This window comes from Triplophysa rosa, linkage group LG15 (assembly GCF_024868665.1).
Source record: "Triplophysa rosa linkage group LG15, Trosa_1v2, whole genome shotgun sequence".
NCBI lineage: Eukaryota > Metazoa > Chordata > Actinopteri > Cypriniformes > Nemacheilidae > Triplophysa > Triplophysa rosa.
In genome coordinates, this window is record NC_079904.1 from 4,257,986 (window position 1) to 4,279,742 (window position 21,757).

At 38.9% G+C, this 21,757-nt stretch overlaps 1 protein-coding gene across 1 annotated transcript in view; it reads right to left on the minus strand.

Annotated features, from left to right (window-relative positions):
• Window positions 1-21,757, minus strand: part of man1a1 (mannosidase, alpha, class 1A, member 1) — an 85,007-nt gene that overhangs the window by 40,147 nt on the left and 23,103 nt on the right. Inside the window, exons 3-4 of the mRNA XM_057352878.1 lie at window positions 10,216-10,331; window positions 6,858-6,938 (exon numbers count right to left, since the gene is read on the minus strand). Of these exons, the coding sequence (XP_057208861.1) occupies window positions 6,858-6,938; window positions 10,216-10,331 (197 nt within the window). The remainder of the gene's footprint in view (window positions 1-6,857; window positions 6,939-10,215; window positions 10,332-21,757) is intronic.

The window sequence follows — 21,757 nt, forward strand, 5'->3', positions numbered from 1 at the left end:
TCTCGCTGCAAATGTACTAGAGACCGACAGAAGCACAAAGCCTGAGAGCATATCCCTCTCCTGAGGTTTCTCTTAGCTTTGCTTTCTTCCCCTGCTAGGCTTGTTCTCAACTTCATAATTCATAAAATATATACTATTCCTGTCATACACTTATGAGTCTAATATGTTTTCACAGCACTCGGATGCCATACGCTGTAAAAGAAACATCATTTTCTTTATGTATGGCCCCTGTTTTACATTTCTGAACCCAACAAGCTGATTTAAAGAAACTCCATGGGGGTGTAGATAAATTGACCTTGCTTTTAATAGGGGAAAAGCCAACCCGCAGGGAACCGAAATGCCATGCGAGAGGGCGAGCAGCAACTCATCTTTGCTAATATAGAAAAACTAATTGATTTGGCTTAGGTTGCTCAATGCTCAGGAACATCTTTTATAACACTGATTAACTGCTTGACCAAGCTCACAACATTATTAACACAAACAGGCCATTATGTGGGTGAAACCCTTCAACGTACCTGGTCGTTACCGGATTAAAACTCAAGTCTCAAGTGGCACTCTTTTCTTTTCAACTCACATATTTTTGACACTCAATTTTTGCAGCTAAATGTGCAATATGTACAACAAAACAAAGCATTTGTAATAATGATTATCAGCATGAGTGACATCAGAGCCAACTGAGCTAATTCTTGCCACACCGAATGTCACAGAAGGCACGAGGCACGAGTCTCCGAATATGCATCGGCAAACATCAATTATCTTTCTGTAACACAGTACACATTTATTCCTCTGTCAATCACCTCTGGGTGCAAGTGCATGTGCTGCTTCAAAAAGAACAAAGATCTTTCAGTAGAAACAGATCTCACTTTGAACTGCATCCATCTGTAAAAAGAGGAGAAAGAGTTGAGGTGCTTGATGGGACAATGATAGATCTAGCTGTAGTTGAGCCGGAAGAGCTAAAATGAGGGGAAAATAATTGACAGCTGGAGCTCTTTGCACTTTTTTTACATCTAATGCACCGTTTAAAAAAAGGCCCGTGGAGAGGCGGATCAAGATCACAGACCAGAATACCGGCACTTATCGCCACTTATCACCGCCGCTCACGTTTTTAAGGTTAACGTGAGAGGCCATGTGCTGCCTTTTAAAGGCTTCACAGGCCTTTAAGCTTCAATAGAAATGGCTTTTTTTGCAACAAAGTTCTGTGTTTATTTCTCATTTGTGACACGCACAAAATAACTACACCACAGTTTACACCGAGTGGTCCCAGCTAGAAGCTGGAAATAAAGCAAACTGTCTTGTTTTGTGAGCCAACATGAGGCCCCGTGTTGCAGGGCCCCATATCGTACAGAGGAAATTGCTTGTCATGCTCTATCAGAGGAGGGAAGATCTTTTGCTAATAGCAGGTGCACCGGCGTCTGGGGTATTCGCAGAAACGAGCGGAAAACAAGTAATTTACCTCCGAGCAAGAGAAAAATTATGCATTCAAGATCAAGTGAATAATGTTGCTTTCATGCGACACTCCCTAAAGTTTCATTTCTCTGCTTGTTGCAGTCAAATTGCTGTTGTGGCTCAGCACAGCTGGCAACAGGCGTCGTGTTAATCGCCATATGACTTCCATCACGCTAAATACAGTGCCGCAAACAATTTGAAACCAAGAAACGGGCAAATTTGCGTAATTGAAAATGCCGCATTAAACACCTCATAGACGGTTCTTTGTTAGGCGAAGAATGGCATTCGCATTATGCGGACCGTACACAATAGCAGTGTCACTCAGCACAGCGTGCCGGCATTAAAGATGTACGCGGCGACTTATGTATTGTTTAACGGACGACAAAAGTGTGTGGCAGGTATTTACAGTAGCGATGTCTCTTGACAGAAACGCACGACTCTGGACTTGGAGTTAAGATGATTAATTTCCTCTGCCTCACTGTAAACAAGTCAAATGCATTTTTAATCATTTCAGGGAAAAACATAATGACCCATCGGCCCAGTGACTGCTAATGAGTTGTAATACACTTGGTAATGGAGGAAACCTCTCAGAAAGAACAGCACATAATCAGTGTTGGGTGTAACTAGTTACTAAGTAATTACTTACTGTAATTTAATTACTTTTCCCTTTAAAAAGTAAAGTAAGGGATTACTCTTTTTTGTTCTGTAATTAAATTACAGTTACTTCTGATGTAACTGAATTAAATATTGTGTAATGTATACAATAGTGGAATTGACATTAAAATTCAAAATCTAACTTTAAAATGCATGCATTAATGTATCTCTCACATTTGTTATACAAGTCAGTTAATAATTGTACTTTATGTAGTTTTATATGATTTATTTGAATGAATTGAGAGTCGTTTTATGTCTATCCTTGACTCACTTAACTAATCAAGGTTGATATAAGACATAGAAAGTAATTAGTAATAAGTATTTAAATACTTTTTGTAGAGAGTAATTTGTACAGTAATCTAATTACACTATTGAATGTGTAATTAGTAAATAGTAATTAATTACTTTTTCAGAGTAACTTACTCAACACTGCACATAATACACACATTGCACCCCGGTCCTTTCCTATAGAATGTATGGACTGTGTCAGAGAGATGCAGAGGAGACTGCGGGCATGTCTGGACCATAGTTATGATGAAACAGATGTTATGATTATTAGTACTGATGGTAAGGCTTTGCAACGATTAATCGCATCCAGAATAAAAGTTTGCGTTTACATAATATACTGTATGTCTATGTAAGGTGCATATTAATTTTGTATTTATAAACATATACACACACAAATATTATAATATTTAGATGCATTTATTTATATTTATATATCATTTAAAATATATATAAACATTTATAGATTTTTATTATACATTTTAAAATATATACAGTACGTGTACATATATGTCTTTATAAATACAAAATCAGCAGACATATTCTTAATGCGATTAATCGATTAATTGTTGCACAGCCCTAACTGATAGCATCATTTATGCAGCAATACCCTGCCCGCAGAGCGCAAGCGAACACTTCAGAATTCCTCCATTTATGTCTTTTAAGCAGCTATATCAGATTGACACTGTTTGGAATATGCTACGCAATGACAAACTATAAGGTTGTGGGCTTAGTCGAATAGTTTTAGTAAAAACTTATAACCCAATAAAAGAACTTATACGACTCGCCAGTTTATACCTCAGATCAGCAGGGCTCAACAGTATGGATTTTCAGTGCTGGCTAGCACTGGGAAAATTATAAACATGTCCTTTGCATATTACCAAAAACAACCTAAAACTTAACTAAACTAGCAATTTAACAGTTGATATGTAGTTCCAACCATTCTCTCAATTTCTGCAAAAGAGGGAGGAAAGGCGCCTTGTGACATGTGCAAATATGCCACAAGCAAAATGGAAAGTTATGTGAACCAAACTATCAGCTTTTCTTCTGTGTAAAACAGTTCTGTTGTAAAAGTGAATTTAGAGGAAAACAATCTGCTTAGGAGTCTCAATTCAGGTCAATATATGCAATATCTTCTGTAATTGCACCCCAATGGTGCTACCATCTGTAGAACTGCACGTGAGACTGGAGTCCTGCATGTGAGATTTTAGTTCAAGCATTAAAGATCAAGAGCTATAACTGAGTTTAATGGCAGTCACCCGTAGTGTAGCTGTCTTCAGGTCTGAAACTCCAGCTGTGCACATAATCATTTAATGACTTTGGCTTTGGAGAGCTCTGCTATACGACAAATTTGCAATAAACATATTATTTCAAAAACGTAATAAGGCATAATAGTGGTTCTTTCATCAAGGCTCTAGAGATAAATCTCTTACAGTTTTGATTGCTTCAATAACCGTAATATGTGTGTGGAAAACGGGACTCTATGAACTCACACCTCCAATGCCAAGTTCACTTAGACAATGAGAAAATGACATAAAAAAAGAACATTTTCTTCTTTGGGTGAATTAGTGATTTAAGATAAACGCTCATGTTGTTCTTAATTATCAATGTGAAGAAGCATAAACTATAATAAAGTTGGAATGAAAATAAGCATTTGTGGCATTCCTGATCTCTGACAAGAAGAAAGCTATACCACCCCTGCATGTACACAGCACACAAGCCCACAGATGAGATTGATGTAAAATGAATTACAGCACAAAAGAACGAAAAAAAATCAATACGTGATCCATTAAGGAGTTAAGTGCTGTGTTCTGACAGGTGGCTCTGTCACGGGATCTTCACGTCAGTGATGGAAAACCGTCCGGGCGTAAATAACGCACAAATATATCAGACCAGGATTAATCCTCTCATCGTGGAGGGGAGTAAAACCGGAGCAGGCCTAAATCACGGCAAACGTCGTCGGTTTCTGAAGCGCTTTGAGGATTTGCATGAAGGCCGTCTCTCAAGACGATGAAAGATTCATCAAAGCACCGAGGCTTGCTTTGAGTGCCAGCCAAGGCACTGGAGTCATCAGAGAAGAAATTGCATCACTGTTTAATTTTAACCCTCCGTCCACCACCTACACTAAACCAAGCTACTCGTTTTGTGCGTGTGAATTCAAGGGGCAATGAGAAACGGGCTACGTCATTGTCTCTCTGACCTGACAGCTTTGATGTTATCGATATAAAGCCTCCCAAAAAGGCGGAACATATCTAAGGCACAGCAATAAAAAAACACAACTTCATCCTCCAGTGATGACTTAGCCATGCAGCTTTAGCGGAATCCTATAATGGGTTCGGTCTCCAAAAGATTACATTTTTCAAAGCCCGGTTAGAATTTAAGCCAGACACATTCACAAAGATCCTTCTGTGGCTTAACAATGTGACGGGCTACCTGAAGCCCATCTTTTCTAATCAACATTTCTCACTTCAGGGCACACATTATGATAGGTAGGTAGGAGGGCGTCTCATTATGCTGAGTGTCTGAGATTACTACACTGAAGGACTTTCATCAGTCCTGTGCTTGAAACCTGGACTCTGTGCTGCCCTATTCAGCGATTAGGTATGCTATGCCTTCCAAGTCAATACACTGTGATGAAACGGGCCTGTGCGTCTTGCTGAGAGAACAATAATGTAGCGTTTAAAGATTTATATCACGGTTAAGCTATTTACATCGAGGGAGCGTAGAACACAGAACTGTTAACTGAAGCAACATCTAACAATCAACTGTTGGCTGTCAACAAAGAAGCAAACATGTGTTATGTCATCTGTCACATGTGCTTCCTCTGACGCTCTGTGCAAACAATATAAAGGCAAAAGTTAAAGCTTTAAACAAGAAACATGTTGCACTGATGAAAATGTCAAGAAAAAATATTAATATAGAATAGAACATAATAGACTAAAAAGGTTTTTACGAGAAAATTGTGAAATACAATTTAATACAAAAAATATATAATGGAAAAGTACGCCTTAAAGGGACAGTTATGAATGAAAATTCTTTCAGTAGTTACTAGTCATTCCAAACCTGTATGGTTTTCTTTCTTCTGCAGAACACAAAAAAGATATTCCAGAAGAAAGTACAAACCACAAAAGCAGAGAGAATTTTTTGTGTGTTCCACAGAAGAAAGAGTCATAGACCTCTTCGGATGATGTAAACAACGCTGGTCCAGAAAAACTTCCTGTTTCAGTTCTTTAACACTACAGTGTTTGAACAAAATACAACAAACAGAATATTTATAACTGGTTTAAAATGTTAAACAAATATCTTTACGGTTTAATTATACATGTAAGACTAAAAAAAGAACACTAATAAAAAATAAAAACTGAAACCGGAAGTGGACATCTTGCAAAGTGGTCTATACCAATTTTCAATGACATGATGGATTTGATGATGAATAAATGATGATTTGGATAACCTATCCCTTTAAGGGAGCTAATCACCACTAAACTACTAAAAGCTTCTACTACTAAAAGCAAATACTTCAGCAAATTCATTATTTTGGTAATAGCTCCTAAAAGCGGCACACAAAGTCCCCTGTAGTCCCCTGTAGGGAAACGTTACTGACACAGAGGGAATTCTGCAGCGCTACTTCAGCTATTCAGTGGTAGCAAAGGGGAGGGTCACTGTGGAGATGAAAGACAGATGTTCTGCTGAAGGGTCTGCCTCACTATGGTAATGCCACACGAGTACATGCCTGATGAAGCTCTCACAATGCTCCTGTCCCCCCTCCCCTGGACAAATCTCTCTTCTGCACCGCACAAATGAGAGCTTGTATTATCACTAAGAGTACATTTGCTGTCGGCTACAGGGATAAAGCCAAGAGTATCGTCCAAAAATGCCACTCTTTCTATTTGAATCAGATCCTTCACATTCTGCCAGATGCTGCTGGGAAAATCTAATTTACAAGAGGGCAGATTGGAAATATGAGCGAAGTTCTGCATTAGCCTGATTCAATGAACGCTTGGAATTGCCTTCGCGTGTGCACTTCACAGGTCACAGTCCAGTTTCCGGCATCTTTTGTTTTCAAAAGGCTTTCAATTTATCAGAGTGCACACAGAGCTTTTTGGATACATGGGGACTTGGAATGAACTCTAAGTGGGAAGATGGAGTGTGTGTGTTTGTTTGACTTGGCTCAATGTCCGGGCAAACAGCCGGACCACCGGGAGCAGACCAACCTGCGGCCTTCAAGCCTCTCCTGAGAGGTGTATCATGCCCTCCCAACTTTAAATGTCACATATTTCCAACAGATGCACACATAGATTCAGAAAAAAACAGTGTTTAAGTGTGTAGGACTTGAGTACAAATTCACGCCGGCTATAATTGACACGCTGCCTGAAGGTAGCTTGCATATCAAAAGCTCTGGCTAAGAGCACACACATTGATTGTGGCGGAGCATTGAAGAATATCTGTATCTGCACTCAAGGTTTACGTACCTCTTTGCCTGAGAGATAATAGGCGGACAGCAGCCCTCCGACGAAACGGATGTTCACTTCAAAGACCGAGATTTCAGCATTCTGAGGTAATAAAAGGAAAACAGGAAAACAAAAGAGGACGTGAATATTTAAGCTCATAAAAACACTGCAGCTGGCTTACCTTGAACTGCAAACTGTAAAAAAAGAATAAAGTGAGTGTACTTCAAAAAACACCCATCACACACACAAAACAAAGCAACAAAAAAACAATAAAACTGAAAAGCTGATAAGACTTCTGGGATTGAGGGAAAAAAACAAGCTCACAGTGGAGTAAAATGTAAGTCTAGATATTTTTTGTGGATCTGGAAAACCATGATTACTGATTAAAGGGTTATTTTATAACAAAAAAAATTAAGAGGAATTTAATAATATTATAGTATTAAAGCAACATGCAGTACGTCACTTACTGTGAATTAAAAACCGCTAGTCTCACTTAGCCTTTGTCATATACCATTAAACAGTCTGACCACAGCAAGACATCTGCGGTCTTGCCTAATGGTTTATGAGGTAAGATATTTACATCTCTGCCCCGTCTCCAGGCAACCAAACCATAACAGCCCGCTTATCGCTTCGCGTAGGTGAGTGTTATCGTTTACCATCGAAACAATTTCCTAAAGGTGCATGGACGGCACAGCAGAGAAACATTTTGCATCGCATTTGTAAATATCCGGTTTGGGACCAGATCAGGCACTTTGGGAAAGATAAATGGCCACTGTCTCGGGGTGGTTAGAGCCGTTATGGATAGCCTCTTCTCAATTGCTTAAACGTTTCCAACTGCAACTGGGCACCGGGTGTTTCCAAAGTGATCCTGTGACCTTTTTGTGCGTCTTTGAGGGACCTGTCAGAAACTGGTACCGAAAATCAAAGACAAATGCTTCCTTGTACATGTCAAATTTGGGAAAAAAGGGAAGCTGAATAAAAAAAGGAATTGAAATGTTCTGGTAAACAATGCTCCTCGGTCGTACAGACTGAAGATCCCGCTGGTGTAAATAGTAAAACCTGGTAAACTCCCAGAGCCCTGCAGTCAGTTTGACTGACGTGTGTAAAACAAAAAATATGTCAAAAATCCCCCCGAATAATCTGGCAAAAACTCACCGAGGTGCTACAGAAGGTCACTTATGAGTCATGTGAAATCTTTCCCCTGTGCACATGAATATGTAAAAAGTCTATGGGAATTCAAGAGTCAATGGGGAATCGACAGACTTGCAATTATGTGAATTGCGAAGGTCTTCAGTGTAAAAGTTAACTGAATCCGATATTGAGGAGGAAAAATAACACTTGAAGAATAAGATATGGCTATTTCAGTAGCTCCTTACAGTATCTGTAACAAATCTGCAATACGTAAAAAGAAAATAAATGAATGCAACAGGACACATTGCGCAGATGAATAGCCTGCACCATTAGTGAAGTAGCTATTGGGCAACAAGCCTCTTGGCTTCAGTGTCTAATGGCATGTGTCTGTCTGGTAAGATTTTATTATATAAAAAGAGACGAGAGTTTCTATTTATAAGCTTTTGATGAGTTTCTTCGATCCACAAGCGGTATAATGTCTCTATCTGTTAGGGCTCTGAAAGGTTATCTCACCCGGGTTGTGTCCAGTTGGGATTTGTGGTCACTGAAGTATAGCTGTTTTTTAAAGCATTCAGCGAATCTGACCTTCAATGAATGCTGGCTTCTTACAGGAATAAAACAAACCCGCAGTGTAAAAGAAAAGAGATCGGGGCTGTTGATAAAGCGAGCTACTCTCTTACTTCTGGCCCAGGGTATGATATCACTGTAATGCAATCTGATCAAAACTTGTAAAACAACTGATGGTGCTAATAAGGATTCAGGAAGCTACCTCTAAAAATGGAATGACCTGATAAATCCAAACGTTGGACGGAGACACTAAAATATTGGGCTTGCCAAACCTCAAGTTTGTGCAAAGATTAATCATAGCTCTTAAAATAACCAAACAAATTGGAAAGCTTCAAGAAAACCTTTGACCTGATTTGGATCAGTACTTTGGACGAAAGCCTACACAATAATGTAAGCCTGATCCACCGATAACCGCTAACACATTTTAGCTGATGACAGATAACCCGATGACAGCAGAGGTCAAACAAAGAACGTACAACTAAACTTGGCAACAACGGCAAATGTTTCTCTGCTGAAGAGAATTTTGTACATCAAACATGAGTTGTTTAGTATTCCAAAAACGAGCTGAATATTAATAACTGATTCACATGGGCTTTTCGTTGGCTCTTTTATTGTTGGAATTGCTTGAGGGTAGAAAGAAAAGCCTTTCAATTAAAAGTTGTTTAACACTCCTCATTAAAGCATTGGGCTCTATGTTTTCTACTTTTTTTGCCTTAAATCGAATCGCTATGATGTACGAGGATTTCCGATTCCTAACTAACAGAAAAAATGAAAATTACTTTAATACAGAGAATAGATAATATCAAATAGAAGAAGAAAAATTACTTCATTGTGCACGTTTTGTGTTCATGGGATTATTACATAAACGACACAAAGATGCAAACAGGATCAATCACAAATATTTATTACTTCATATTTTTAGGTAAATTTTTGTGCCAAAACATATCTTTTAATGTTTAGTGAAAATAGCATCTAACCTGCTTTTTACAACCTCATTGTGATTGAATTGTAGTTTCTGAATATCTAAAAGGCATCACTATATTTATGTCTTTATCCGTCATGCCTGACAAAGTATCAAAAGTTGCTTTCAACAGGGGTTGACTCACTATAAAGTTCTGACAGCCGCTTTTTGGATAGAACATCAAGTACTTTTATCTTATTAAATAAAGGAAAATGTGATTCTTTGTCGTCATGATATAAGTGGGTCATATCATAATGTTAAAAAACAAAAAAACATCTGGACTGAACTGTAAGTCATAAATTCATGAATACAAAGACTAGTGTCAGAGAGTGTGGAAATACAATTTCGTACCAACAAATGAAGCAAGCGAAAAGGGAAAAAAGCAGATATATTATTTGATGCCTGGCAGATGTGGAGAGTCTGCTTGCGCATTACCAGACCCATAAGTCAGAGCCCTATTGGCTGAATAAAAAGCAGTGATGCTAAAAGGCCTGACTCTCCCAGAAGAGCTAAGCCTGACCTGTTCCATCCAGACTGGAGCGCAATTCACATTTATAAATTCAAGTATAAAACCCTCACCAAAAAGTCATTATTCTGATTGAATCCAATTTATTATTCAAGTTATTTAAAGCAAAGTAGAAGCCATAAGAATGAAAACCAATCAAAAATTCTAACAAATGATGGATGCATCAAAAAGAAGCATCTTGAGATGGGTCTTACCATGTTGAAATCCAGGTTCCTCTCCACCCACTCTGTGGCAGCCTCAAATTCGTCATACATCTCCATGATGTAGAGCGTGTCCAGTGCATCCACAATGGTGGCACCTTTGAGGCTTCCTGTGGATAAATATGACAACAAATCATTTTAGAAGACATCCTGTGGGTATACCTTTAGGATTAGAACCCAGCTGTAGCCTAATGTAGCGATGGCTTTATGATAAAGACTTCAGAGACTCAGAGATATGGTCACTAATGCCTCTGCCAGGAGGAAAACTCTGCAGAGAGCAAACAAAGCATGGCTGCAAATACAATTCTCGCAAGTGAAGGGAAGTCTGTGTTAAGATAAGGAGATTATAGACCATTTTAGATGACTCAGCATTAGCATAAAACGCAACTAAAATGCTCAATCACTCTTATGGTTTACTTTTACACTCTTTTGGTTCACTCTTTGGTAAGTTTTATAACAAAAACTTGTCGAATCACTAATACTTTGCAAACCGGTTTATGCTTTTAAAATAAAAATATGTTGTTAAATACGTTGCTAAAACAGCTAAATTCTAAGTGAAAATGTTGGCAGGCCAAGTAAAAATATTAGCCAGTAGAAGACATCTCCTGCTAAGTGTCAGCAGCTTTGGTCTCTGGCCTGAGAAAACTGTGAAGAGCACAGAAAAGCTGTGAACTAAAAGAAGCATTACTCATGGGAACTGATTTTTAGCAAAAAGAGAGTAAAAGCAAAAAAACAGGTTTGGGGCGAACACCGCGGCTTAAAGTGTTCAAGCATGTGGGCCAAACACTCATGATTTTAGGACCCAATGATTTCCGCAATGCGGAAAGCGTGAATGGAATCGCGGAATCCAGGCATAAAAATGGAATTTGCTGTATAACACGGAATGGCTGGGAATCTGGCAAATGTATTCTTCAGGAGTGCAAACTCGTCAGGGGTGAAAAAGGTGACAAACTAAACCCCGCCCCGAGCCCCGCCCCACTAGTTAAATGCCAACATAGGTAAAGGCAAGTTAATTCACATAGCACATTTCACACGCAAAGGCAAGTCAAACAAAGTTTATAGGGAGAAAATGTAACACGCTGCAAAAAATGCTTTTCTTACATTTTGGTCTTTTTCCAGTCCAAATATTTAATAATTCTTAAATCAAATCTTTTTTTTTCAGAAAAAAATAAACCAAACGTCAAAATCTTGTTTAAGATTATTTTGCTTACCCCATTGGCAGATTATTTTGCTTGTTTTAAGGTAAAACTCACTTAATGGTGACTTTTTTTCCTGAAAACAAGACAATAATTTTTACTTGGCTAGAAAATGCTTCTTGATTTAAGAATTTTCAGATATTTGGACTAGAAAACAAGACAAAAACTCTAAGTAGGAAAGCATTTTTTGCAGTGCACCATTCAAGAATAAACACCTTTATATGATTAAAAAACGTTTGAGCGACAACTACGGTCTAAAATCAACAAGGATTGTTGTTAAGATGTTACATGAACGTAGTCAGGGCAAATAAACCACTGTAAATCTTCATTTAAGCACTCAAAATTTTTGAAGCAGCTGACGGGCTAAACGTGAGGTGTTTCTCCATCATGAAACAGGCTGCTACAGGCTGACACTTGAGCTGAGTGATACTAATATTACTGTACATTACACGCTGTGCTTTACTTGTAGGTCGAACAGTTCTCAAATCGACTTCATGTCAGAGTAATAGCTTACTGATATGCGAGGCAAATGTTAAGGTTGAGACTGAGAAGCATTTTTGCAAAGGGTAACGTTAGCGACCTACTGTGGCGATAACGTAACTTACAATCTTCATTGCTATCACAACAGCAGCCTCGCGCCAAAAAATAAATAAATAAATAATAACCCCAGCCTCACGCGGTAATCACAATTTAAACTGGAACACCATAATTTACAGCAGATACAAATGCATTCCGTCCAGCTCTCTAGCGAACTTAATTTAGCTGGCTACAAACAGGCTAATCTAACCATCATTTACTTCAAAAATAAGTTGCTTACCGTTAGCTTGTTCCTTCATGTTTTACGCAGTGTTGCCAACTCTTTTCAATGGAAAGTAGCTAAAGCCTACCTGAAAAGTCGCTAAATGTCGCCAGATGACGTCACGCGCTAGTTTGCATATCAGTGACGTCATCACGTATTATCTGACAAGCTAAGCGCTTCAGGTCTGCTTCATATCTCTACTCTCTGAGCGGTTGTATACAGTATTATATTAAAACAATACACCCAAATGCACAATAAATAGGCTCTTAATGACTTATTTTTCTGTTTCTGTTGGCAGACATAAAAAACTCTGTAATAGTGAGTGAACTCAACCACTTAAAACTAGCAGTCACTTTCGTTGAACAGCTAAAGTCCGTTTGTGTTCATGTGTCCATACAGTCATCGCGTTTTAAATCATAAATGCTCAAACAAGGTCAATAAGTGATTAGTTCTTGTAAACACTGTTTGTACATGCCTCTCTCGTTCTCTCGTTCACGCGTCAGTGCGGTCTGAACTGAATGTGCTGCTTCTCCCTGCCGCTCACTGAACAGAGGCGGTGCTGCGCTGGGAAAGCAAAAACTCGCTCTCGCGGAGCAATAGACGAGAAGCACAATGTTTCGCTAAGTCGCCAAGGCTCATTCAGAAAGTAGCTAGATTTGTCGCTAGTCGCTTTTTGAAAAATAAGTTGCTAAAGGGGTCTGAAAATCGCTAAATCTAGTGACAAAGTCGCCAACTTGGCAACACTGGTTTTACGTAGCCTCTGGAAATATGGACAGTTGCCTGCAGCGTCTGAAAGTGAGGTTTCAGGAGTGAGATTGGTTGGATGATGAGGGAAAGAACATTAAGGTGAGCCAATCAGAGGCAGAGTAGGGCGGGTCCATCACTTTGCCAACAGGGGAAAAAAACGCTACAGGTGACATGAGACAGATGACTCGCAGATACGACGACGACGACCGATGACCCCCCCACGATTTTTTTTACAGATCTACACGATTCACGTGAATGACCTATTTCAAGGTGAAAACGGCGAATTTCACCGAAAGGTGACAAGTTTGCACCCCCGATTCTTAATCACAAAGTAGCGCTGAACAGCTAACAAAATGCAAATAGTGCTATGAATAACTTAAGAATTATTCAGATGCGGTTTAAATAATCTGCTTGTTTTGCGTGTCTGTATTTCAAGTGGTTAGATTGCGTGTACTGCACGTGTAATGCTCGTGTGGAGCTTTCAACTGCATTGAAGCTCCTGTCAAACAACCTTTGCGGCGACCCGTCAAAATAAAAGTATGGTTAACTTGAATAAGTTATAACACCCACATTTACCCCTTAGATTTCTTTATAATTCGACCACTTAGAATTATTTACTTTAGTAAATGGAAGCTAATGTGCTAGTAAAATTATAAAAATAGTACTTTATTAAAAATAGTACTTAAATTTAAGTAGACCTGGAAAAAAAAGTAAAAATAGAATGTACTGTATGGTTAAAAAGTATCCACTGTAGGGTTTTAATATAGTTTGTAAGTGAATACTATAGTTTACTGAAGTGTTTTTTTTTTATGTGGGCAAATATATTACTTACTATTGTACAGTAAAAAAATGGAAAACAAGGAATCTAGAACAAGAAATGGGATTTAGGAAAAAAATAAAACAGATTTCACAGGGCCCTATGACTCTGACTGTATTTTCAACTCAAAGCTACAGGTTCACACAGAATTATGCACAGATTTTTTTCACCAAACATTATGCAACGGCATGAAAAGAAAGAAAAAAATAATGCAGCAAATTAAGGTTCTAATGCTAATATGAATCACAAACTTGAAAAAGACAAGAAAACAATGAGCATATGGTAACCGGCACACTTTTTAACAACAAACTAGTAGATTTTACATTTGTACTGATTACTAACACAGCAGGTTGACGACTGCTTTTTTGCTTTAATTATTGAAGTCTGGCACTGCAAGCAACTCTCTTGAAGAAATGCAAAGCTGCCAACCAGCTGTGATGCTCATCTAGCTGTCCTGGCTCTGTTTGCTGATGTGCAAGACACAACATGACAAAATTATTGTGTGCAATGTTTGTATGCAGCACCTTAAATCAAATACTGCCTGCAGAGTACTCACACACCTTTATTTTGCTTGACAAGAGCCAAAGAAATTACCAAATAAGTTAACAATAGGTCATGTGTGCTTTTCGTTTTTGACACGATTTCACTTTATGTGTCTACTGTTTGTTAAACTGTTTCGCAACATTGCAAAATTGTGAAAAGCACTATAAAAAGAAATTTGCCATTAAATTAGAGTACAAATAATAAGCAAACTGAACAGCCAATACATTACTCTGGTTGGAAGTTGAAACTCAAAATTTACAAAAGAAAAAGATATCATGTTGGCAAATTTGCTTTTTTTAAGATTCAGACCCTCTTAAATACTAACAAAATAGTAGTTTAGAGAAATGTCACAGAGGACATATTTTCAAAGTAGTGGCTAGTTTGGAAAAATGTGGATCTTACTCTCAAGAATCCGAGAAAAAGACTTTCAGATTGGTTTTAAACATGTGGGAGCAGCAGGCATGACATGCCATCTTATTTCCTCTAATCCAGAAGCGAAAGAGAACGACAACAACGTGTCATGAGAAACAGGAAAAGGAAACAGGATGCGCTAACCAAAGAAAAAAACCATCATACAACTGTGCAAAGTGCCCTTGCTCTGGTTTCCTACAGCAAAAGTGTGCTTTAAGCAAAACAGACTTCTGAATGGCCCCGTCATTAAAGCTCCAGTTTTATGGTTTGGGTTTTGACGTGGCCTTTTCAACTCTGCTTCGGTCTAAAACCATTATTCTACCTTACAACTCTTCTCCCCGAATCAAAATCAGAAGTTACTGTACTGCAGGCCACACTTTTCAAAGGAAACATGAAAATGAGAGTGTGCCATACTATATTAAAATACTAGAGAACAGACACAGGCTTCAAAAACTCAAGCGTTGAAGTTTAACAGTCTGAAGGCAGAGAATAGGGTACTGACGGTCAACATGTAAGTTTCTAAAACATTCCTCACAGCACATCATAGCAAACTGGGTTTTGTAAATGAGCCTACTCAAGTGCAGCCGAGAGTGAAAGTATGTGTTATGTGTTATTGGAAGATAGCACTCGCTAGAGTTCAAACATTTTAAGAAGTATTACAATGATTGAAAACCAGGTCTCATGGGAGAAGGAGAACTACAAACCACTAACAAAAGATGATGCACTGTTGGACCAGAGAGACAAGAAGTTACACCCTCATATATTCTGAAAACAAAAGACTTTGTTTTGGACGAGGGTGTGGCTGCAAAATATGAGAATGTTGACCTTACCAAATAACGTCTCTATGGGGGGTGCGGTCTCTATATTTTCTTTGTGGCGGATGTCCGGACAATACTTTTTTAAATAAATAATATTTAATCAATTGCGCCCAGTCCAATTTGTATATAAAAAGTTAACATCTAATGTTTTATCAGGCCGTTTATTTTATATTCTGATACCCACAGTATGTATGAAACATAGAAAGGCCTGGTAACTGAGAAAATGTGTTGTAGGCTCTGGTGCTAAAGCGAAGTCCTAGTGGCCTATTTTAATATTTAATAAAACTACTGACAACAAAATGTAACAACTGAAATGAATTTATCATGAAGTACTTACAAAGTTACTAACAAGTAGCCTTTCCATGTGTCACGGTTTGTGTGGAGAAGAAACCAATTGCAGGCAGCCAGAGGTGAAGAGGTTAAAAAAGGGATTTAATAATCAAAATAGGTATACAAAAGGGTATAAGTACAACGCACGAGCACAGGACAATGAACACGAGGGTATTATATAGGGAACACAAACGAGGGATGATAACACTAGGCAGGTGAGGGTAATGATACACGGCCGGGAAGTAATACAGGAAACGAGAGGGGCGGGGCCAATGACGAGACACGAGAAAGCACATGGAATGTCAAAAGATAAACAAACCATGACTTTCTCACACTAAACATAAGGGATCGTCACGATCCTGCCACAAGACTAGAAAATCCTGAACAAGAAGGCAGGACCATGACAGAGCCCCCCCCCTTAATGAACATCCCCAGGTGTTCACCAAGGGGCCGACTAACAAGACAAGACCGACTGGGACAGTGACAAGAACCAGAAGAACATAGACAATTACAATCAGGGGCAGACAGGTAATAGTGACAAATGGGTTTGGGTGGGACAACAAAAATAACAAACATGGGAGGGGGGATGGGACCAAACAAGGGTTCATTCCGTCACAAACCTAGATAGCAAACAGTAAACTGACTGACAGCTAAAAATACTTAATTACTGCTGCATTTCGTTTACTTAAGTGTTACAGTAAAGGTGTCCATTTATTTACCTGCTCTTGGTGTCTGCAGGTCTTTATATGAGACACGTCTTTGGCGGGAGAATCAGCGTTCACGGAGCGGAAAGGGTTTAAATGAAGCGCGTTTGGTGCTAGATAAAGATATTAGAAGATATCGGCAAAATATAATAAACATAAATGTCCCTGAGTGCGCATGATGTACATCACAGTTATGTAGACAGCAATTTCACAATTCTATTGATTTTCCCAACCGCTAATGCTGACCCAAACCTCGAGTAAGCTGTACATACAGTACACACTTATCTACAGAGACGTCCATTGCACAGGATTAGAAGAGACTCTTGGGCACTATACAAAAGTCTTATCAATTGCAATTACACTGGTAAATTACAAACTGGACACTCAATGACTCGAGATAAAGCCACCCACAAATCTTTGCTGATCCCATGAGAGCACTGTGATCTCAGGTGAGGGGTGATGGGAGTCTACTTCAAAGTAAAGAAAAACATCTGCTTAATCTTTCAACACAGATTCAATCTCAACCAACATTGAGGAGGTTGTAGATCGAACACGATAACAATCCAGTTCTGAACATACAATCAACTATTGAACAGTCTTCCATCCCGGTGCTTGTTTTGGAATAATCAACATACTCCATGAGACCAACAACTGCATTGTTCAAGATGGCATTTTTGGGGGAAACAACCAACACACAAACACTGACGTCACTTGTGGAGATTATCTCAGCAAGGCATGTGTGGCAGATGGTTGTATATTTTGGCTCTGAAGGAGAACCATTATCATAAGAGAACCTGGCAAGTGACCCTGGCAATACCTGCAAGGTGGTAAAATGCTAAATGTTTGTTTGGGGATGGCAGGTAAATACTTTGTAGAAATAAACAACAACATGTGCCCATTAGCTGACATCGCATTTTATTTATTTAATATTTTATAAAATTTCATATGCATTGTGGACCAAATTTAATTTCTTTAAGATACAGAAAGGCCCCTCTCCCTCTTATAAGCATTTTGTTTACAGTACTTAAATTTAATAGTGCTGAATGTGTATCTTCTAAATTGTTGGGCTAGAAAAAAAGAATATGAAAGGTTTTATCTGTAAAATCTGTGGACTGACATAATCTCTATTCTACGTCTCTAATACATAACGTGTCTTATCATAAATATAAGATTAAACTGGTGATTACAGCAAAGGCAAAGAGACTGCTCAGTGAGAAGCTGTTTCTTCAGGAGATTCGACAGCCTGCTGTGACACCGGACAGTGGTTTGACACAACACAAACAAAACCCCTACCGTAAACCAATGTCTATCAAAACCAGGCTAAATTTCTGCCCGTCTGGTTGAGGGAAAAATAAAGACTCGGAGAAGGCTGAATGTGCAAACTCTGGTGATACACAGCCGTCTGCTTCACCCTAAACACCTCAAGCCATTTAGTTCAGAAGAAGCTACGATTTGTGTTTGCCAGCCAGCAGAAAGAAAACACACAAACACTGCAATCATTAACTTGAATTCATGAGTCAGGGGTCAACAAGTACAGGCCCTGGGCCAGTCTAAAGAGTTTTTCCAGCCAGCTGATGGAACTGACACTAGCACAGTCTGGTAAATGATGTTTTTATGCCTTGCGAACGGAACCATATCGATTTTTTATACATATAAAAATATAGATTTCTGCGATATTGAACATGGTTGTTGAATCTTAAAAGAACTATCACCAACACAAGAAAGTAAGCATAACAGGAACCATCAAAGGTGCAAGTAATATACCAATCCAGTCTCACGGGGTATATATATATCAGAATCAGAAGAGCTTTATTGCCAAGTGTGCTTACACAAGGAATTTTCTTTGGTGTTGGAGGCTTCAAGTACAGACGTTCAACACAATGACAATACAATAAAATAAGATTTACAGTCTAAAAGATTCTAAAATATGCATATATAAAATAAAGACTATTTTACAGAAAATAGGGGATAATAACATAAGAGACATTGTACAGGGTAGTATATAGTAGAATATACATATTAACAGATTGTATGTACACATTGTGCAAATGGATAATGTAGTAAGTAGAGGTAGTGTTATATACATGTATAAATAAAATGTACATATAATAAGGCACTATAGTGCACACTATAGGAGCAGTGGAAGTGGAATATTGCTCTTAAGGAGCAGTTATCTGTTTACACAGTATATATACAAAAGGCAGTAATATATAGGGTTTTTCCTGGCTCAAAATGAGGCGGAGGTGGTGCCATCCTGATCTTGTACACACACGTAGGCCTACCGTACCTTTAAGTGGCTTAACCAAAGTGACTTCAAGTTTGACATATTAAAAGTTCTAGAAAATTAGAAAATAGATGACAATTATTAAGTTATATAAAACATTACTTTTATTCAACCAAACAGAAATGTTTTTTTTATCAAATAAAGCTTTTTTTTATCATTTTCAACTAACTTTTCAGCCCACAATAGCCAACTGAATTAACCAGTCTTTCTAAATGAGCAAAGCTCATTCACATCTTGCATTCTCTGTGGTTCAATTTAAATGATTCAAGGATCTCTTATATTCGCTAGTAACTGAAAAGTCCAATAGTTTAAATGAATCGGTTCAAATGAGTCATTCGTGTGCGAGTCGTTCTAAACGCAATGTGCGTTCACTGGCGAACTCGCTTTGTACAGTATACGCTGATTCAACGATCCAACTGCACAGCTAAAGACATTGCAATGATGTGCATCATGTTAATTTAATAAATTTCAAGAAATTAAACGTACTTGGATGCAAAACAAACAGCCGTGAAACACAGGCTGGCTCTTGTTCTGCAACTCTTTTTAGCGCCTCAGTGTGCTGATAACGAAACAGCGCTTCCAATGTGGCGCAATGTCGCAACTGCAGTTACAAATGACAGTCTGATAAATGCACGCAGCATTTCTTGTGAAGACTCGCAACATAATTTTGGCGAGAGCCTGAGGCGGCACGACATTTGACGGAGGCGGCCGCCTCCAATTCCTCTATGCAGGAAAAACCCTGATAAAGTAGTATAGATTATTTATCATATTTGTGGAAATGCAAGGCATTCTAACATTTCAGCTTTCTAAAAAAGACTCATGTTAATTGCTATAAAACCAAATTCCCACACTCTTATTTTATGCTGCTGCTGACCGAGACCCAAACACACTGCTCAGTACACGGCTTTTGTTGGGTCATTAATACAAGCGTAGCTATATACTGACAGAACATCACGCTTCAACAGTCACTGGGCTAAATGAGCACACAAGGGCTTAGAACCGGACAGACGTGTTCTTCTGCGTTTTTCCCTCTTCTACCACTTATCCGTGTTCTTCTGCACTCTCAAAAGATTGTGATTTTTTTAATTGCACATCTCAGGCCATACACGATCTCGGAACACAGAGATCACTAGGTCATCTGGGATACGATTACTTCCACATCACAGCCAGACATTGGTGCACATTGTGGAGAGGAAAACGGGAAGGGAAGGACTATTTCCCCATGTGTTTTATTAGAGGAAGAGAGGTGTGGATGTAAAAGACCTGGAGACTGATCACACTGTACAGTACAATGGGTTTCTCGGTTTCTACTGGTTTATTACACAGAGATACATTTTTTTACCTCTGACAGCATGTCAGCAACATTCTCTCACAACAAATTTCATAATGTTACATACTGGTCAGCCTCGATTATTTGACATCAATACATCAACAAACAACTTATTTGAATGCAAAGAAGCCTATTCTATACTTCTCTCTATTATCCTATAGCCCTCATGCCCTTGTGTCTCTCCAAGACTACCGAGGGGATTTAAAATCCTTAAACAGTCGCTGACTGTGTGTGAAATATTCTAACGCTTTCTATTCCACAGATTCAAAAGGCTTAATGATTTTTTCACGGATGGTTAAACCTAATTCATCAGAAAATCTGCAGGATACCACACAAGATCTAATGCACTTAATGCGACCGAGCTCAAATATTCCAAAGGCTACTGCACACCTCATAGAAACTGAACCAATACCTCATCTAGCATGGCACAGGCTACATAAAAAAAGAACACGTGGCAATAATCGTGCGTCCGGAACACACCAGGCAAGCATAATGTCTTGACAAAGCACTTCCATATGGTTTGTAATGTGCTTCCTTGAGCATCTGTTATAAAAAAGAACCACAGCCTCATTTTTTTCTGGAAGATGAATCCCTGTGGGTCGTAAAGTGGCTGTTTGCGACCGCCCTGGTGATCCTGACTTCCAGTAAAGTCTTACGTCAAAGTGTGTGTTCCAAACGGCGGGTATCATTGGCTCATGTCTCACGTACTGTAAGATCCAAAACTCAAAAGAGAGGCACAAAACAGTGTTTCCAGCTGCCTGGTCAGGTACAAAACCCTCACCAGCTAATTCCAGATCATCTTTTATTTAGAACCAATGTACCATTAACCCAGCCTCTAAATTTATAATGCTAAACCCTGCCTGACAAACGCAGCCTTGGCCAGGCATGTGTTCAGTGGTCTCTGTTGTGGCTGTACGCCTCGCGGGGCCAAACACTATTTGAGAAATTGACAAGCACTCAAAACTGCCAGGAAATGGATGGCCCGAAAAAAGGTCTGGAGGTAATAGTGTGTGTGAAAGCTGTCTGGCACTGACCGACACAGGGCATTTTAAAATGTGTAAGGCTGTAGCCATGGCCGCCGCTAAAACTTACAGGCCACAGTTTTATGAGTAGGCTCGATGAGGAGGCTATACCACAAAGGACATTGAAGTTGCGTGCATTGACGGCCCTGTCTGTAGTGCAAAAGAGAGGATGTGAAAAGTCTTATGAACTTGATACATCGGCATGTCTTCATTCTGGTTGTATGCAAGCCAAATAAATGAAGACCGTTCTACGTAAGGTAAATTATGAGGGTTAATCAAATCTACGCTTTAAATCCCCGGCATTGCCCTCCAGCTGAGTGCAATATGTGGAATTTACTACACAGGAGTAGCACGAAGCATCAGATCAATTCATAAAACCATGTCTTGATCATTGTGATGAAGCAAGCTTGGTCGCTTGCTTGAGGACGTGGTAAGTGTCCGTGTGATGTAAAATAAATGATGGCTCACTCCGCAATCGCACTATTGCACAGGGTGTTCTTTATTTACAGTGCCAAAGTGACAGTCCACAGGTGAA